The following is a 13854-nucleotide window of genomic DNA, read 5'->3' on the forward strand; positions in this document are numbered from 1 at the left end:
CGACATGTGCATTTAAAATTACTTCGATTTCTGTGTTTCACCATTCACCACTGACTTATTAGATTTATCCAAAAAACTACAATCCCAAAAGTATTACAAGTTTTTACTTGTGGCTATCTTAAATCATAATTCCCTTAGGTAGTATGTTCAATATCTTTAACTTTCTATTTTAGCGATCCATTGGCGCTTGAAGCACAAGACAGCTTATTTTCGACATAGCAACAATCGTATTTACAATTAATTATTTTTAATTTTTTTACTTACCGCGGTCATTAGTAGGTACTTACCTGCCAGTAAAACTTACAATGAAGTACCTATTTTTTATGACTTAGTTTATTTACGAATATGTAAGTATAATTAGCATAGGTATACATGTATATTGATTTGATTTTTCCTGTAAACAAAAAATTCCCCGCGCTAACACTAACAAAATCAAAAGATGCCATTCGAATTTGATCTTCTTCACTTTCATGATAGAATCTAAATGGTGTTAACAGTATCAGCCACATTTATGACCTTATCTTGCTGGACTTGTCAAGGTTACTAGATATTTATAAACCGGTGTAGTTTTGGGGCCCGGCGCGATGCCGAATGTTCCTTGCCAGTTGCGCGTAGAAACGCAATGTTGTGTGTTGTTTTAACTTGACTATCAATATGTTTAATCCAGTATAAACAAAACAATTGTATCACGGTGATACGTATAAAGGCTTTCATTGACAGTCAATTTAATCTATAACTGTTTTTCTGTTTTGATCATTTTGAAGTGTAATGATGTGAACAGTTGTGATAGCAGGCTGATAATCTGATACCTTCTTTTTATGTTCTTTATAACCCGTGTTTCGTCGGTAGTCGATTAGTTTGTGCCAATATGCAGTCGTGTAAGTTAAGATCTGTGTTGACGTCGACTGTAAGTTGGAGTAAGCTTCCTTTGCAGAGGTAAATAATGCAAATACTCTGTTTATTTAGAAACGCTCAAGTGTTTTTAGGTTATGCGTTATGTATTTACTTACCTACATATTTTGTAAACATCTGTTAATAATTGTCACTTTAACTGTGCCGCGTTGTAACCGACGCTTTAGAAAAGAACCACTCCGTATCTTTCCTATGGTTGTCGTTAAAGGCGACCAAGGGATAGGCTTATAATCATGGGATTTCTCTTGTAGGCGATGGGCTAGCAACCTGTAAGTATTTAAATCACAATTATATCATAAATCCATTCAGCCAAACGTGACCTTTCAGTCTTTTCGAGACTATTAGCTCTGTCTACCACGCAAGGGATATACACGTGACTATTTGTATGTAAAATATGTAGTAATGTGATTTGATTTGGATAAAATTGAGAATAGGTACTTCTTAATTGAAGAACAAGGTTTAATAAGTTTAGATCTTGACTAAAAGTATAGTTAAATATAGATAATTTTGATTCAGATATGTAGCCGTAAACTCAGCTGCAGTGAATGAACACCAAGACGTGAAGGTGGAAGGGAAGCCATGGAAGGAGATACCCGGCCCTTCGGCTCTTCCCTTGATCGGACAAATACACCACTTTTTACCTGGAGGTCATATTATTTATTTTATTTTTTTGTTGAAATTTACATACATACATACTATAAACGTTATATATAACAAGCCGTGCCGTGTGGTGTCCGGCACCAAGAGAAAAAATAATAGGACTACTCCATCTCTTTCCACAGATGTAGTAAAAAGCGACTAAGGGATTGGCTTATAAACTTGGGATTCTTCTTTTAGGCGATGGGCAACCTGTCGCTATTTGAATCTTAATTCTATCATCAAGCCAAACAGCTCAAGATTGTTGACTCTGTCTACCCCGCAAGGCCGTGATTATGTATGTATTTATAACGTTTATAGCAAGTTCGCGGGCCGCGTTCGTACCATCTATTACTTTCAGTTACAGTTAAATTGCAACAGTTATCTACTGTAACGGTTATCAGCACAATGCTAGACGCAAACTCACCGCAGCAAGTTTGAAAACGCTTTGTTTAGTCCATTGCTTTAGATATCTAAATAAATCCCTTGCGGGGTAGACACAGCCAATAGTCTTAAAAGATTGAAAGGCCACGTTTAGTTGTATGGGCTTTATGATGGAATTGAGATTCAAGTAGTGACAGGTTGCTAGCCCATCGCTTACAAGAGTCATCTTAAAATAAGCCGATCGCCTTCTATGACATCTATAGGAAAGATATGAAGTGGTTGGATGTTAAAGTGCCGGCAACCACACGATACTACGGAAAATCACACGGCACTAAATGTATGTTTGGTTCTATGACTACACATTGCACTATAATTAGATATCGACAAAATGATCACGAACAAATAATGTTTAGTCACCTCGAATAAGCAAAACATTATCGCTTTCGTAAGAGGTGAGATACTGTTGTCAAATATAAATAAATAGCCCACCTATTTTTTATATTACACTTTGACGAAACAGATAAAATTCCACTTGATGATTTTCAAAAGCCTGAAATTATTTGAATGTAATGTTTTTTTTACAGAAATCGGAATTAGAATTATTTGTGAGTTTTTCTGATATTTTGGGATCAGTAAGTTTATGTCAGTTCAAAATAAATTTGACCTACAATTACACTACAAAGAAACAAATTAACGTCAGTGGTCAAACAGTTAAAGTGACTGAATAAAAAAACGATGCATAGGGAGACACTGGTTCAAATCCTTCCGCCGCCATTTACCAATGATCCTTTTCCACGCTACATTAGATTTTTAGCTAATCGATACTCTAACAGTTAGGAAAAATATTGTGAGGAAACCTGCACTAGGCAAATGAGTGTGTAACCATAATCCCTTAAGGGCTAGATTCCCCTGTAAAAGTTGCGGAGATCAATTAGGCTGACATATTGTGCACTTCGGATAAGCACCAGCACCCGTTGCATGGTCGCGCCTCTGGTTTATCGTACGATAAACTATCGCTGTCTCATTGCACATCATAATGAAAAGCGAAACAGCGATAGTTTATCGCGCCATAATAGCAGCGTCGCGCGTGCTATGCGGTCCGTCGGCTCGGTCTTGGCAATATATCTATTAAATGGATATATATAATCACGTATTATATATAGGTACTATACTATGGGAGGTAGACAGAGCCAACAGTCTTGAGAATACTGATAGGCCACTATCGGTTGTATATGACAGAATTGAGATTCAAATAGTGACAGGTCGCTAGCCCATCGCCTACAAGAAGAATCTCAAGTTTATAAGCCTATCCCTTAGTCGCCTACGACATCCATGGGAAAGAGATGGAGTGGTCCTATTATTTTCAATTGGTGCCGAAAACCACACGGCGCCTATTAAATGCATCTTTGGATGTATTTAAGAATAAAATACAGTATGTTTAAGTTAGTATCCCATAACACATGTCTCGAACTAACTTTGGGGCTATCTTGTATTTTTTATTACAGGCATATTTTATAATACCACAACCCGAAACGATTATGCTAGGAAAGCATACGAATTGTACGGTCCAATGGTACGACTAGATGGACTGCTGGGCAGAGAACCTATGGTTTTGTTGTTCGATGCAGAAAGTGCAGCCCAAGTAAGAATTAATATAACTTCATTACTGAATGCCACACGACAAATTAGCGAATAAAATGACGCGCTCAGCCAATAGCAGCGAGATTTTTCTTAATCGCGTAGGCAAAGATTTTAAGGATTGGATCATATATACAATTTCCGACACAACATCGTCGGAGCCCTGGTCCCCCGGCATCACAGACAGCCTGGCCGAAGATCTTCCCTTTGGTGACGGTCGAGCCGAATCATCGCTCCCGCTACAACTGTATTTTTATTGTATCGCGAAAATATTTCATTATGTCATGTTAGATATGTCTAATAGATGTTTTAGGTGTAATTCATTGACACTTTATTTATATATTAAATTTTTTATTTTGAAAAGTGCAAAGCTAAAACTGCCATGTTTTTTAACATTAATCCATTTTTAATATTTGAAACTTCAACATGATTAATATTTTTTGAATTCATAGTAAACAAATACAACTGTTTGAACTTGTGAACGCAAATATTAAGTTTATGACAACTAAACAAAAGTCAATATACAATGTTTCGGTGTTAGTCAATTTTAGTTATTTACTGTTAAAGTTTAAAGTACATTATATTTTTTATAGATACTTCGGGGTGAGAATATGTTACCTGTACGTCCAGGATTTCAATCTCTAGCGTATTACAGATCTACCTACAAATATAAAGGAACTGGCGAAAAGACAGGCGAGCCAACAGGACTGATTACAGAGTTAGTAAAATATAAAATAAGCTTTCGCGCTGGTCTGAAAAAAAAATGCGCGTGTCAGCTGCTTCTTGTAAAACTCAATGTAATGGTCATGCTGATTGTTAAACTCAATGAAAGGAAATTCTTTAAAGCGATAAGGGAATTTTCTTTAAAGCGATGAGCAACCTACATTATTTAAATCTCAATTTAGTGTCTTTTGCGATACTTTTACTTTTATCATTACCTTTGTCGTCCCCGTAAGGGATAAAGATAAGATATAATGTTTGTATCTATCTCTCTCTATTTTAATCATCCTAGGATAAACTGATTTCAACATTTATTTTCAGTCATGGTGACACTTGGAAAAGATTCAGGTCTGCAGTCAATCCAGTGTTATTGCAACCTAAGACTATAAAACTGTACAGATCAGCTCTTGACGAAGTTGCTCAAGATATGATTAAGAGGTACTTATTTATTTATCCTTCGTTTCATTAATTTAACTTAGTTTCAATGCTTAATGAAGATTTTAATTTTTAGGATAAAATCCGTTAGAGGAGAAGATAACATGTTAAAAACAAAGTTTGACGTTGAAATGAATCTATGGGCCTTAGAATCAATAGGAGTTGTGGCCCTCGGAGGTCGGTTGAATTGCTTTGATCCGAAACTTCCAGAAGATGCTCCTGCGAGGCAGCTGATAAGAGTCGTGCATGATATATTTAAAGTAGCTGAAGAACTAGATTTTAAGCCCAGTTTGTGGAGATACTTTGCAACGCCTACTTTCAAAAAAGCCATGCACATTTATAGTGAACAGGAAAGGTATACTGTACACGATTTAATTTTTAATCTATATCTTATCAAAGTGAGGTAAATTGAATAAATCCTCTGACTTTATAATTTCAGATTATCGATATATTTTGTAAATAAAGCAAAAGAAGACCTCAAAAATAAACAAAAGAGTGACGACGAGAAAGGTGTATTGGAAAAACTATTGGATATTGATGAGAAAATAGCGCATATCATGGCATCAGATATGTTATTTGCTGGTGTTGATACAGTATGTATTATAAACAATTTGTGAATCTAATTTGAAGTTATTTCGAAAATAAATGTTTATACTTTATTTCAGACAGCAAATACGATTATATTTACTCTTTATCTTCTTGCGGTTAATCCAGAAAAACAAGAGAAGCTCCGGGAAGAGATTTTGTCAACCAATCATGAAGATAAAAGACCGTACCTTAGAGCTTGCGTTAAAGAGTCTTTGAGACTTACGCCTGTTGTTAATGGAAATATTCGACAAACCACAAAGGAATATAATATTATGGGCTATAAAATCCCCAAAGGCGTAAGTTGATTTATTTTATATATATCTGTTTAATAAATTTCTCATTTCAATTTCGTGTTTATTATTCAGTCTCTAGACTGGTTAAATACTATTCCAAGAACTTCGTTCAAATAAATCTTAGCATAAATTTGGCACAGAGACTGCCTACAATGTCAGCCATGTCAAAAATATATAGATAAAATCAGATTTCTAAAGATTTGGGGTAAAATCTTGCGTTCGGCCTTTTGATTTTCTCTATAAAGGGGTTTATTCATCTTTGACATAGCGGATAAGTCAACTTTTGTTAATATTTGTATCGTTTTTATACAAAAATACGACTTATATAGTAAAAAAAATATAGTCTTTTTCGTAAGGACTTATTCTGTTAGTCAAACACTTGAGATCTTGATTTCAATGATTTCAATACAAATTGTAATACAATTGTAATCGAAATACCTTTATTTCGATTACACAATTATAATTTTTATAACAGAAAATTAATTCATCTGTGTTGAGATTAGAACATTGCATGCATTTATATAGATTTTTATTTGGAGTTATTTTCAGATGTTTGTTGCCTTCATGCACCAGGACATGTCGTGTTCTGAAGAGTATTACCTAAATGCTCAAGAGTTTATTCCTGAAAGGTGGATCGCCCCAAAAGACGATCCGCTGTACTATGGAAACGCTCATCCATTTGCATATAATCCATTTGGTTTCGGAACTCGCATGTGTATAGGTAAATATTAGTTTAATTTAATCATTATTTAAGTATTTATGCCAACAAAATTTAACATCGGAGTAATGAATGTCGAAATTATCTTTTGCCTCTTGTAAAAAAGTACAAGCAACAGTGAACTGTTTTTAACAAAATTGTTCAGTTTTACGTAAATACACTAAGCAAGTGTATAATACTTACGTATTATGCTGGAAATATATTTAAAAAGAACTGTGTATGATTCTACTACATATTTTTTTTTTGTGTAATAAAGATAATTTGTATTGTATTTCATGTGAAGTCAAGAGGGCTTATTTGTTATCTGAATTTGATAGATATTAATAATAAATATTCAAAAATATTCCAGGTCGCCGCATAGCTGAGCTAGAAATCCAGACATTCCTTGCACATCTAATACAGAACTTCAAAGTGGAGTGGTTCGGTCCACCCCTGAAAGTGACACTTACCTCACTAAATTATGCAACAGCACCGTATAATTTTATTTTAAAAGATGTGTAAAACCAAAATCATTTTTAGTTACTATTAGTTACTACTAATAATTCGAATGAAAAAGGGAATGTAACTTTTCGACAAAATAATCGTACAGTTCATTCCAAGTGTATAGTAATAATTTTTAAAGCATTTAGTATTTATACGAGTATATTGAAAACACGCTTATTATTCATTGTATTACTTTAATTTAATAATTATAATTTCTAAAAAAAACTATATGTTTTATTACATTACCTAATTTACCCATCAAAGAATAATAAAAACAGGACTATGTGTTGAATTTTTAACACGCAAAATCTTTCAAAATTGATGGCTTAATGGAACTGTCCTTGCGAGTAACACGCCTTTCTGTTGTTCAAAAATTTAAAGCAGCTGGCATTTTTTTTCCGAGAAGCCATCGGCTTATGCTTCATACATAAATGTACGGCATGAGATAGGTACACAGGATTCCCTGATAGTGTTAGTTAAAACAGATGAAAGAGCAATGGACAATGGTGATTTGGCACAGAGTCAAGCAAAGGCAACATACAACAGTGGTGTTCGAAATGAAATCAATAGTGGGATACAAATATTGGAACAACTAGAGGAAGTCCTCTAGCAAACGATGGAAATTTTTATATCGACGAAACAGTCTTTAACGCCATCTATGAGAGACTTCTAAAACTAAACATCACTATCGATTTGATCACTTTTTTACAGTGTCGAAATGAAAAATAAAGTAATCAAAATACTATTTTCTGATGCATCTGATACTTGAGTTTACATAATTTTATTTATGAATGTTTAAGAATATATTATTTATGAGAGTTTGTTGAAATAATTAATAAATTTATGTGTTTTTTATCTGCTCAGCCTTTTGTATTTGGGATATTGCTATTATAGTTGTGTTGACTGGAAGAAATCCTACTTGGGATAAGTCCGCCATTGTACGAATATTTTTTTGCATTCTTTTTGTGCAATAAAAAGTTTACATACAAACAAATTATTATAAAAACCCTATTAGGTATTATCTTTCAAGAATTTAAACGTTGTGCGTCAAAACAACACCGAAGTCAGTGATCTTGCAATAATTTGATGTTTGATTTTGTAATCAGCAAAAAGTACAATTTGAGATAACACAGTATCAGTTCATTGTTATGAGTTCAATATGGTACTAATAATATACCTTCTTAATAAACGCTATCGACGCGTATTAATTTATTAATAATCCGTTGTTTTGTTTTCTTTCCATCTGTCTGCAAGCTTACTTAGATATCTTTAGTAAGTACTAAGACCTGTTGAAAACTTAGCACAAATTTCAAAATTTTAGTTATAGAGGCAAAATGTGTGGTATGGTCCCAGCATTTAGAATAGAACCACTTCATAAAGGAGTTAAAGGAGACTAAGGGCACACTTATCAAGTCCAGATTCCATGTTTCAATATGTGTTAGGTTCCCTTGCAAAGGAATGTGATCTTAAAATTATTTCTTTCATATTGCAATCTATTAACTATCTACATCCTGTTCTTGCTAGACTTAAAAGCTTTGTGTTAACAGCTGAACGATACCGTGAGTGTTGTTAGTATGTAGACTCGGTACTACCTGACCCCTACTTTAACTACTAAAACTTTTCATTTTGAACTCATTTGCCTAGACGACAGAATCCACTATAGCGTGAATATAATCCGGTCTAACCATACTCGTATTATCTTTTTATTGTAAGATATGCAAGGTTAAAACACAAACCAACAAGTTTTAAGAGTCGTTTGATGTTAGTTTTCCTCACAATTATGAGTTGTATAAACGCAATACGTTGATCATCTTATGTGTTGAATCCAATTAAAAGTTATATGATCATATGTGATATTATAATTAATGTTATGATACATATAAGTGTTCACTTTTATTGTGATAAATTTGAACAATAGTGATACAAATAATGGTATTCGCTGATAGTGGGCTGATAACTTGTTTATTTATATCTGTGTTTTATTAAGAGTGTTTGATTAGTTTGTGTCAATATGCAAACGTGTAAGTTGAGGCCTGTGTTGACAGCGAGTAGGAGTCTACTATTACAAAGGTATACGAAAATATCACACAATAACACGCAATTTTGGCTTTCTTTATAGCCAAGCACCGGAAAACAATCGTTTTGTGTTAGTTAAACCACGCGGTGTAAACAAGTACATTTTAACAGTTGGTTAACAGTATTTGGAAAGCATTTTAGATGCCAACTCTAAATTACTAGTCATGATAAAACATATTAAATTTATATTACTTAATATTACTAAAATTTTGTTTTTTTTTCATGTGACGTCATGTTCATGCATGATTGACGTGATTATATGTATACACATAGCGGTGAAATAGACGAACTCAACAGTAGAAATAATTGAGACATTAAGATGCGCCCTATGTTAATAAATATAAATAAATAAATATATAGGTACGGGACAATTTACACAGATTGAGTTAGCCTCGAAGTAAGTTCGAAATTTGTGTTACGGGATACTAACTCAACGATACTATATTTATAATAAATACTTATATAGATAAACATCCAAGTTCCAGGACTATCAGAGAAAGTTCGTTTCTCATCATACCCTGGCCGGGATTCGAACCCGGGACCTCCGGTGACACAGACAAGCGCACTACCGCTGCGCCACAGAGGCCGTCAAAGTTTCAATTTGGAATTTAATAGTGGTGACACAATTAAATATTTAATACAGAAATGCAGCAGTAAACGCAGCTGCGGTGAATGAACACCAAGATCTGAAGGTGGAAGCGAAGCCATGGGAGGAGATCCCCGGGCCTCGAGCTCTACCCATAATTGGACAGATCCATCACTTTTTACCTGGAGGTGATATTCTGTTCCAGTTTGAAAGTTTAAAAAAAAGGATTTTACAGACTTTGTCAAGTCAAAAGTTTGAAGGATTTCCCTTTTAATCTAAGGTTTTTTTTTGGTTCAAATGAAAATAAGAGACATGTTGAAATGTCGTCGTAGTCTTGCACGGGCAATAAGATTCTTGAATATTCTAAATGTAACATTCGCGGATATAAATGTGGTACAAAAGGTAATTTCAAGCTAAATGTGATAAAAATCAAGTAGAATGAATATTTTCAAAGAGAGATACATATATAATTTTTGTTTATATATCTCCATGAGATGGTGATTAACAACCATTTCTCGTGTACCTTTAACTATTTATTGTAAAACATTGCAGGTATATTTTATGAAACCAACGATTTTGCTAAGAAAGCATTGGATTTATATGGACCTATAGTAAGATTAGACAGACTACTAGGTAGAAAACCTATGGTTTTGTTATTTGATGCCGAAAGTGTGGCACAGGTAAGTCTTATGGTAACTTAATTATTTTGAAACTTTCAAGTTATATTTCGACACCCTTAGAAAAGTATAATAAGCAAAAAGCACAATAATAATAAAACATAAAAAAATTATAACTGAAATCATCAATAAAAAAATTTCTTCAAATACTACTTAGTTGTTTTTTTTTAATCACAGATACTAAGAGGAGAAAATTGGTTACCAGAACGTCCAGGGTTTCAATCACTTGATTATTACAGATCTACTTACAAATATAAGGAGAAAAAGAGCACAGAACCAATGGGACTGATCTCTGAGTAAGAAATACTTGTAAATTGGGTCTTGTTAATGAGATCGTCAAGCACAAAATTATTATTCCAATAAAATAAATGTGCCGCGTGGTTTCTGGCTGGCAACCTGCCACTATTTGTATCACAATTCTATCTTAAAGCCGAAGCTGAACGTGGCCTTTGAGTCTTTTGAAGACTGTCTACTTCGCAAAGGATATAGACGTGACTATATGTATTTATAACATAACACTACTTCAACGGTTTATCGATGGTATATAAAATGCGGAATCGATAACATACCTATCGGAGTCACTCCTGGCCCTAATACCATAACTTTCTTAAGACAAGGTTATGACCGTCTGTAAGGTGCAACCTTACGGACTGTTTTGTTTGGTTCAAACTGTTTTGTTTTGTTGTTGTATAATGCCGAAATGTAAGTATTTATTTTCTGAACGACTTTTGTTTTGGTAATGTTTGAAGAACTAACGCTCACATATATTAAATTCCAGAATTCCATCTAATGAAAATTTCTTATCAGCTACAGTTTTACTATATCAGAAAAAGAACTGAACTACTAACATTGTAGCTTAATTTATTTTCAGTCATGGCGACACTTGGAAAAAGTTTAGGTCTACAGTCAATCCAGTTTTAATGCAACCCAAAACTATAAAGCTGTACACCTCAGCACTTGATGAAGTTGCCAATGAAATGATCACAAGGTACAATTTTTTTAATACAAATTATACCAAATTGAGTTAGTAAGTTTGAGGCTTACTTCGAGATATTAGTATATTTAGTTGAGTTAGCTCACCTATACTAGGTATTTTATAATAAATATTGACCCAGGCTAATAAGAAAAGTTATTTTACCTATCGAACCCGAAACCATTTGGCTTAGAGGCAATAGGAATTTAAAATGAATTTCAATGCTTTGTGATCTTTTTAATTTTAGGATGAAATCCATAAGAGGAGATGACAATATGTTAAAATCAAAATTTGACGTTGAAATGAATCTTTGGGCCTTGGAATCAATAGGAGTGGTGGCTCTAGGTGGCCGCCTGAATTGCTTAGATCCCAATCTTCCAGAAGATTCCCCTGCGAGGCAGCTTATCAAAGTTGTACACGAAGTTTTTCATATATCTCAAGAATTGGATTTTAAGCCCAGCTTATGGAGATATATAGCAACGCCTACTTATAAAAGAGCCATGCATATTTATAGCGAACAGGAAAGGTAAATCACAGAAGACTTTTCAATGCGTTCAAGTTACATCTCAGTGGAGCACATTATTGTTTTTATAATTTACGATTTCAGGTTAGCTAAATATTTTGTGAATAAAGCAAAAGAAGATCTGAAAAATAATCAAAGAAGTGAAGACGAGAAAGGAGTGCTAGAGAAACTATTAGAAATAGATGAAAAAGTTGCTCAAACAATGGCTTCTGATATGTTGTTTGCGGGCGTTGATACAGTGTGTATTATCAGCAATTTTAGATAATAATGAGATATTATACTAAAAATAAGGTAATCACATAATTAGTCTTATTTCAGACAGCAAATACCATTATGTTTACTCTTTATCTTCTTGCGAGTAATCCGGAAAAACAAGAGAAGCTGCGCGAAGAGATTTTGTCGACGAGTAACGAAGATAAAAGGCCGTACCTTAGAGCTTGCATTAAAGAGTCCTTAAGACTTATGCCTGTGGTTTCTGGAAATGCACGGGCTGCCAAAAAGGATTACAATATTCTAGGTTACAAAATTCCCAAAGGCGTAAGTTGTTTCTAAAAAAACTTATTTTTATATTAAAAATGGCTAGTTTGTGAGCCAATCATAAATTAAAACTTTCAGCTCTGAAGAATAAAATTGTAAATAAAAGTACTTACAAATAAAACACAAAGACTGCCTTGATGCTAATGATGTAACTACCACATTATATGATCAAGAAATAAATTTACTTTCTCTTTCAGGTGCACGTAATTCTCATGCATCAGGATATGTCCAAGCTTGAGGAGCACTATATTCATGCTAAAGAGTTCTTACCCGAAAGATGGATTGTCCCTAAAGGTGACACAATGTATCATGGAAATGCGCACCCATTTGCAAATATGCCGTTTGGTTTCGGAGTTCGTATGTGCATAGGTAAATATAATTTATTTTGTATTGAAAAGTTTCTGTTCTGTTCTGACGAAAATCTGCTTGATGATGAGGAAAATGAGATCTACGGTGACACTCTAAAATGCCTATTCACGCTTGCCTTGAACGTCCTAGAAGTTGGAGATATCGGATAATCAACTATTAAAGAAAGTTTTTGTCACTTTAGTATAGTTAATAACAAACTATCTTGTTGATGTGATAAAACCTGATTCAACCAATTAGAAGTTGGAGATATCGGATAATCAACTATTAAAGAAAGTTTTTGTCACTTTAGTATAGTTAATAACAAACTATCTTGTTGATGTGATAAAACCTGATTCAACCAATCCAGGATCCATGGTCAAAGGCATACCCTGGGCTCCTCTCCAGAGAGCTGGAGATGCAACCGGGACTAAAGCCCGGAGGAAGAAGACTATCTTGTGGATGTCTTACAAAGTATACTGTAGGATAGCATGAGCGTCATCAATCAGAGATGTGCGATTTGCATATGATATTTTTAATATATTAGTCGCGTTGTCTAAATTGTTGTAAATATTTCGAAAATTTCAGGACGTCGCATAGCCGAGTTAGAAATTCAAACATTCCTCGCAAGACTCATGCAGAACTTCAGAGTGGAGTGGTTAGGTCCACCCCTGAAAGTTACACAAACCACACTGAATTATGCATCGGCGCCGTATAATTTTGTTTTAAAGGATGTTTGAAGAATAAGTTCTCAGATAAACTAAAGTGTGAAACAGTGACCAGAGATAAAAATTATCATTTATACTTACACGTAGATTGATTAGAATATACTTTTTATGTCACATCTTTACTTTGAATAATGTGAAAGAAATTGAGATACTTAGTTTTAGGTCACTTTATTGCAGATTTAAATTTATCGCTATAATTACAGCATTCTTTATTTACTGTCTGAATGACAGAAAAGTTATGCGTGTAATAATAATAAAAACAATTAGATTGATAATTTTTTTATGATTGAATATCTTAACATCAAAGTTAAAATATAATTCGAATATGCCTAGCTTAGTTGTGGCTTAAGACATAGCAAATTATTTCGTAGTAGAGAAATAAATGATAAACTATATTTTGTAGGTAATGTACCTATCTTGTCTCAAAGACATGCAAAGCAACTGGCAAGCATTGAACTAGGATATTCAAAATTTGCCCAGGTCATGTAGGAAAACTTATATTTACTGATAGACCTGAATTTCCGATGTTTATAACAAAAATTGTGAAAAGTTGCAAATAAATTTCTACATAAGAATATTAAATTTTATTTCTAACAAAAACG

The 13854-nt window shown here is 33.7% G+C and overlaps 2 protein-coding genes across 2 annotated transcripts; both read left to right on the top strand.

Moving 5' to 3' along the window:
• The first annotated feature begins 594 nt into the window (after positions 1-594).
• On the top strand, positions 595-7000 carry LOC106139233 (cytochrome P450 CYP12A2). Its single transcript, XM_013340630.2, has 10 exons — positions 595-936; positions 1429-1559; positions 3438-3574; positions 4164-4288; positions 4612-4728; positions 4802-5080; positions 5165-5318; positions 5391-5609; positions 6156-6327; positions 6674-7000. The coding sequence occupies exons 1-10, from the start codon at positions 869-871 to the stop codon at positions 6823-6825; spliced, it is 1554 nt and encodes a 517-aa protein (XP_013196084.2). The 5' UTR covers positions 595-868; the 3' UTR covers positions 6826-7000.
• Positions 7001-8557: 1557 nt separating this feature from the next.
• On the top strand, positions 8558-13527 carry LOC106139234 (cytochrome P450 CYP12A2). The gene is made up of 10 exons (XM_013340631.2): positions 8558-8877; positions 9527-9657; positions 10022-10149; positions 10324-10442; positions 11018-11134; positions 11367-11645; positions 11727-11880; positions 11961-12179; positions 12377-12548; positions 13113-13527. Exons 1-10 carry the CDS (start codon positions 8819-8821, stop codon positions 13262-13264), a joined length of 1530 nt encoding a protein of 509 aa, XP_013196085.2. The 5' UTR covers positions 8558-8818; the 3' UTR covers positions 13265-13527.
• The last annotated feature ends 327 nt before the right edge of the window (positions 13528-13854 follow it).

This window comes from Amyelois transitella, chromosome 6 (genome assembly GCF_032362555.1).
Source record: "Amyelois transitella isolate CPQ chromosome 6, ilAmyTran1.1, whole genome shotgun sequence".
In the NCBI taxonomy this organism is placed as follows: Eukaryota; Metazoa; Arthropoda; class Insecta; order Lepidoptera; family Pyralidae; genus Amyelois; species Amyelois transitella.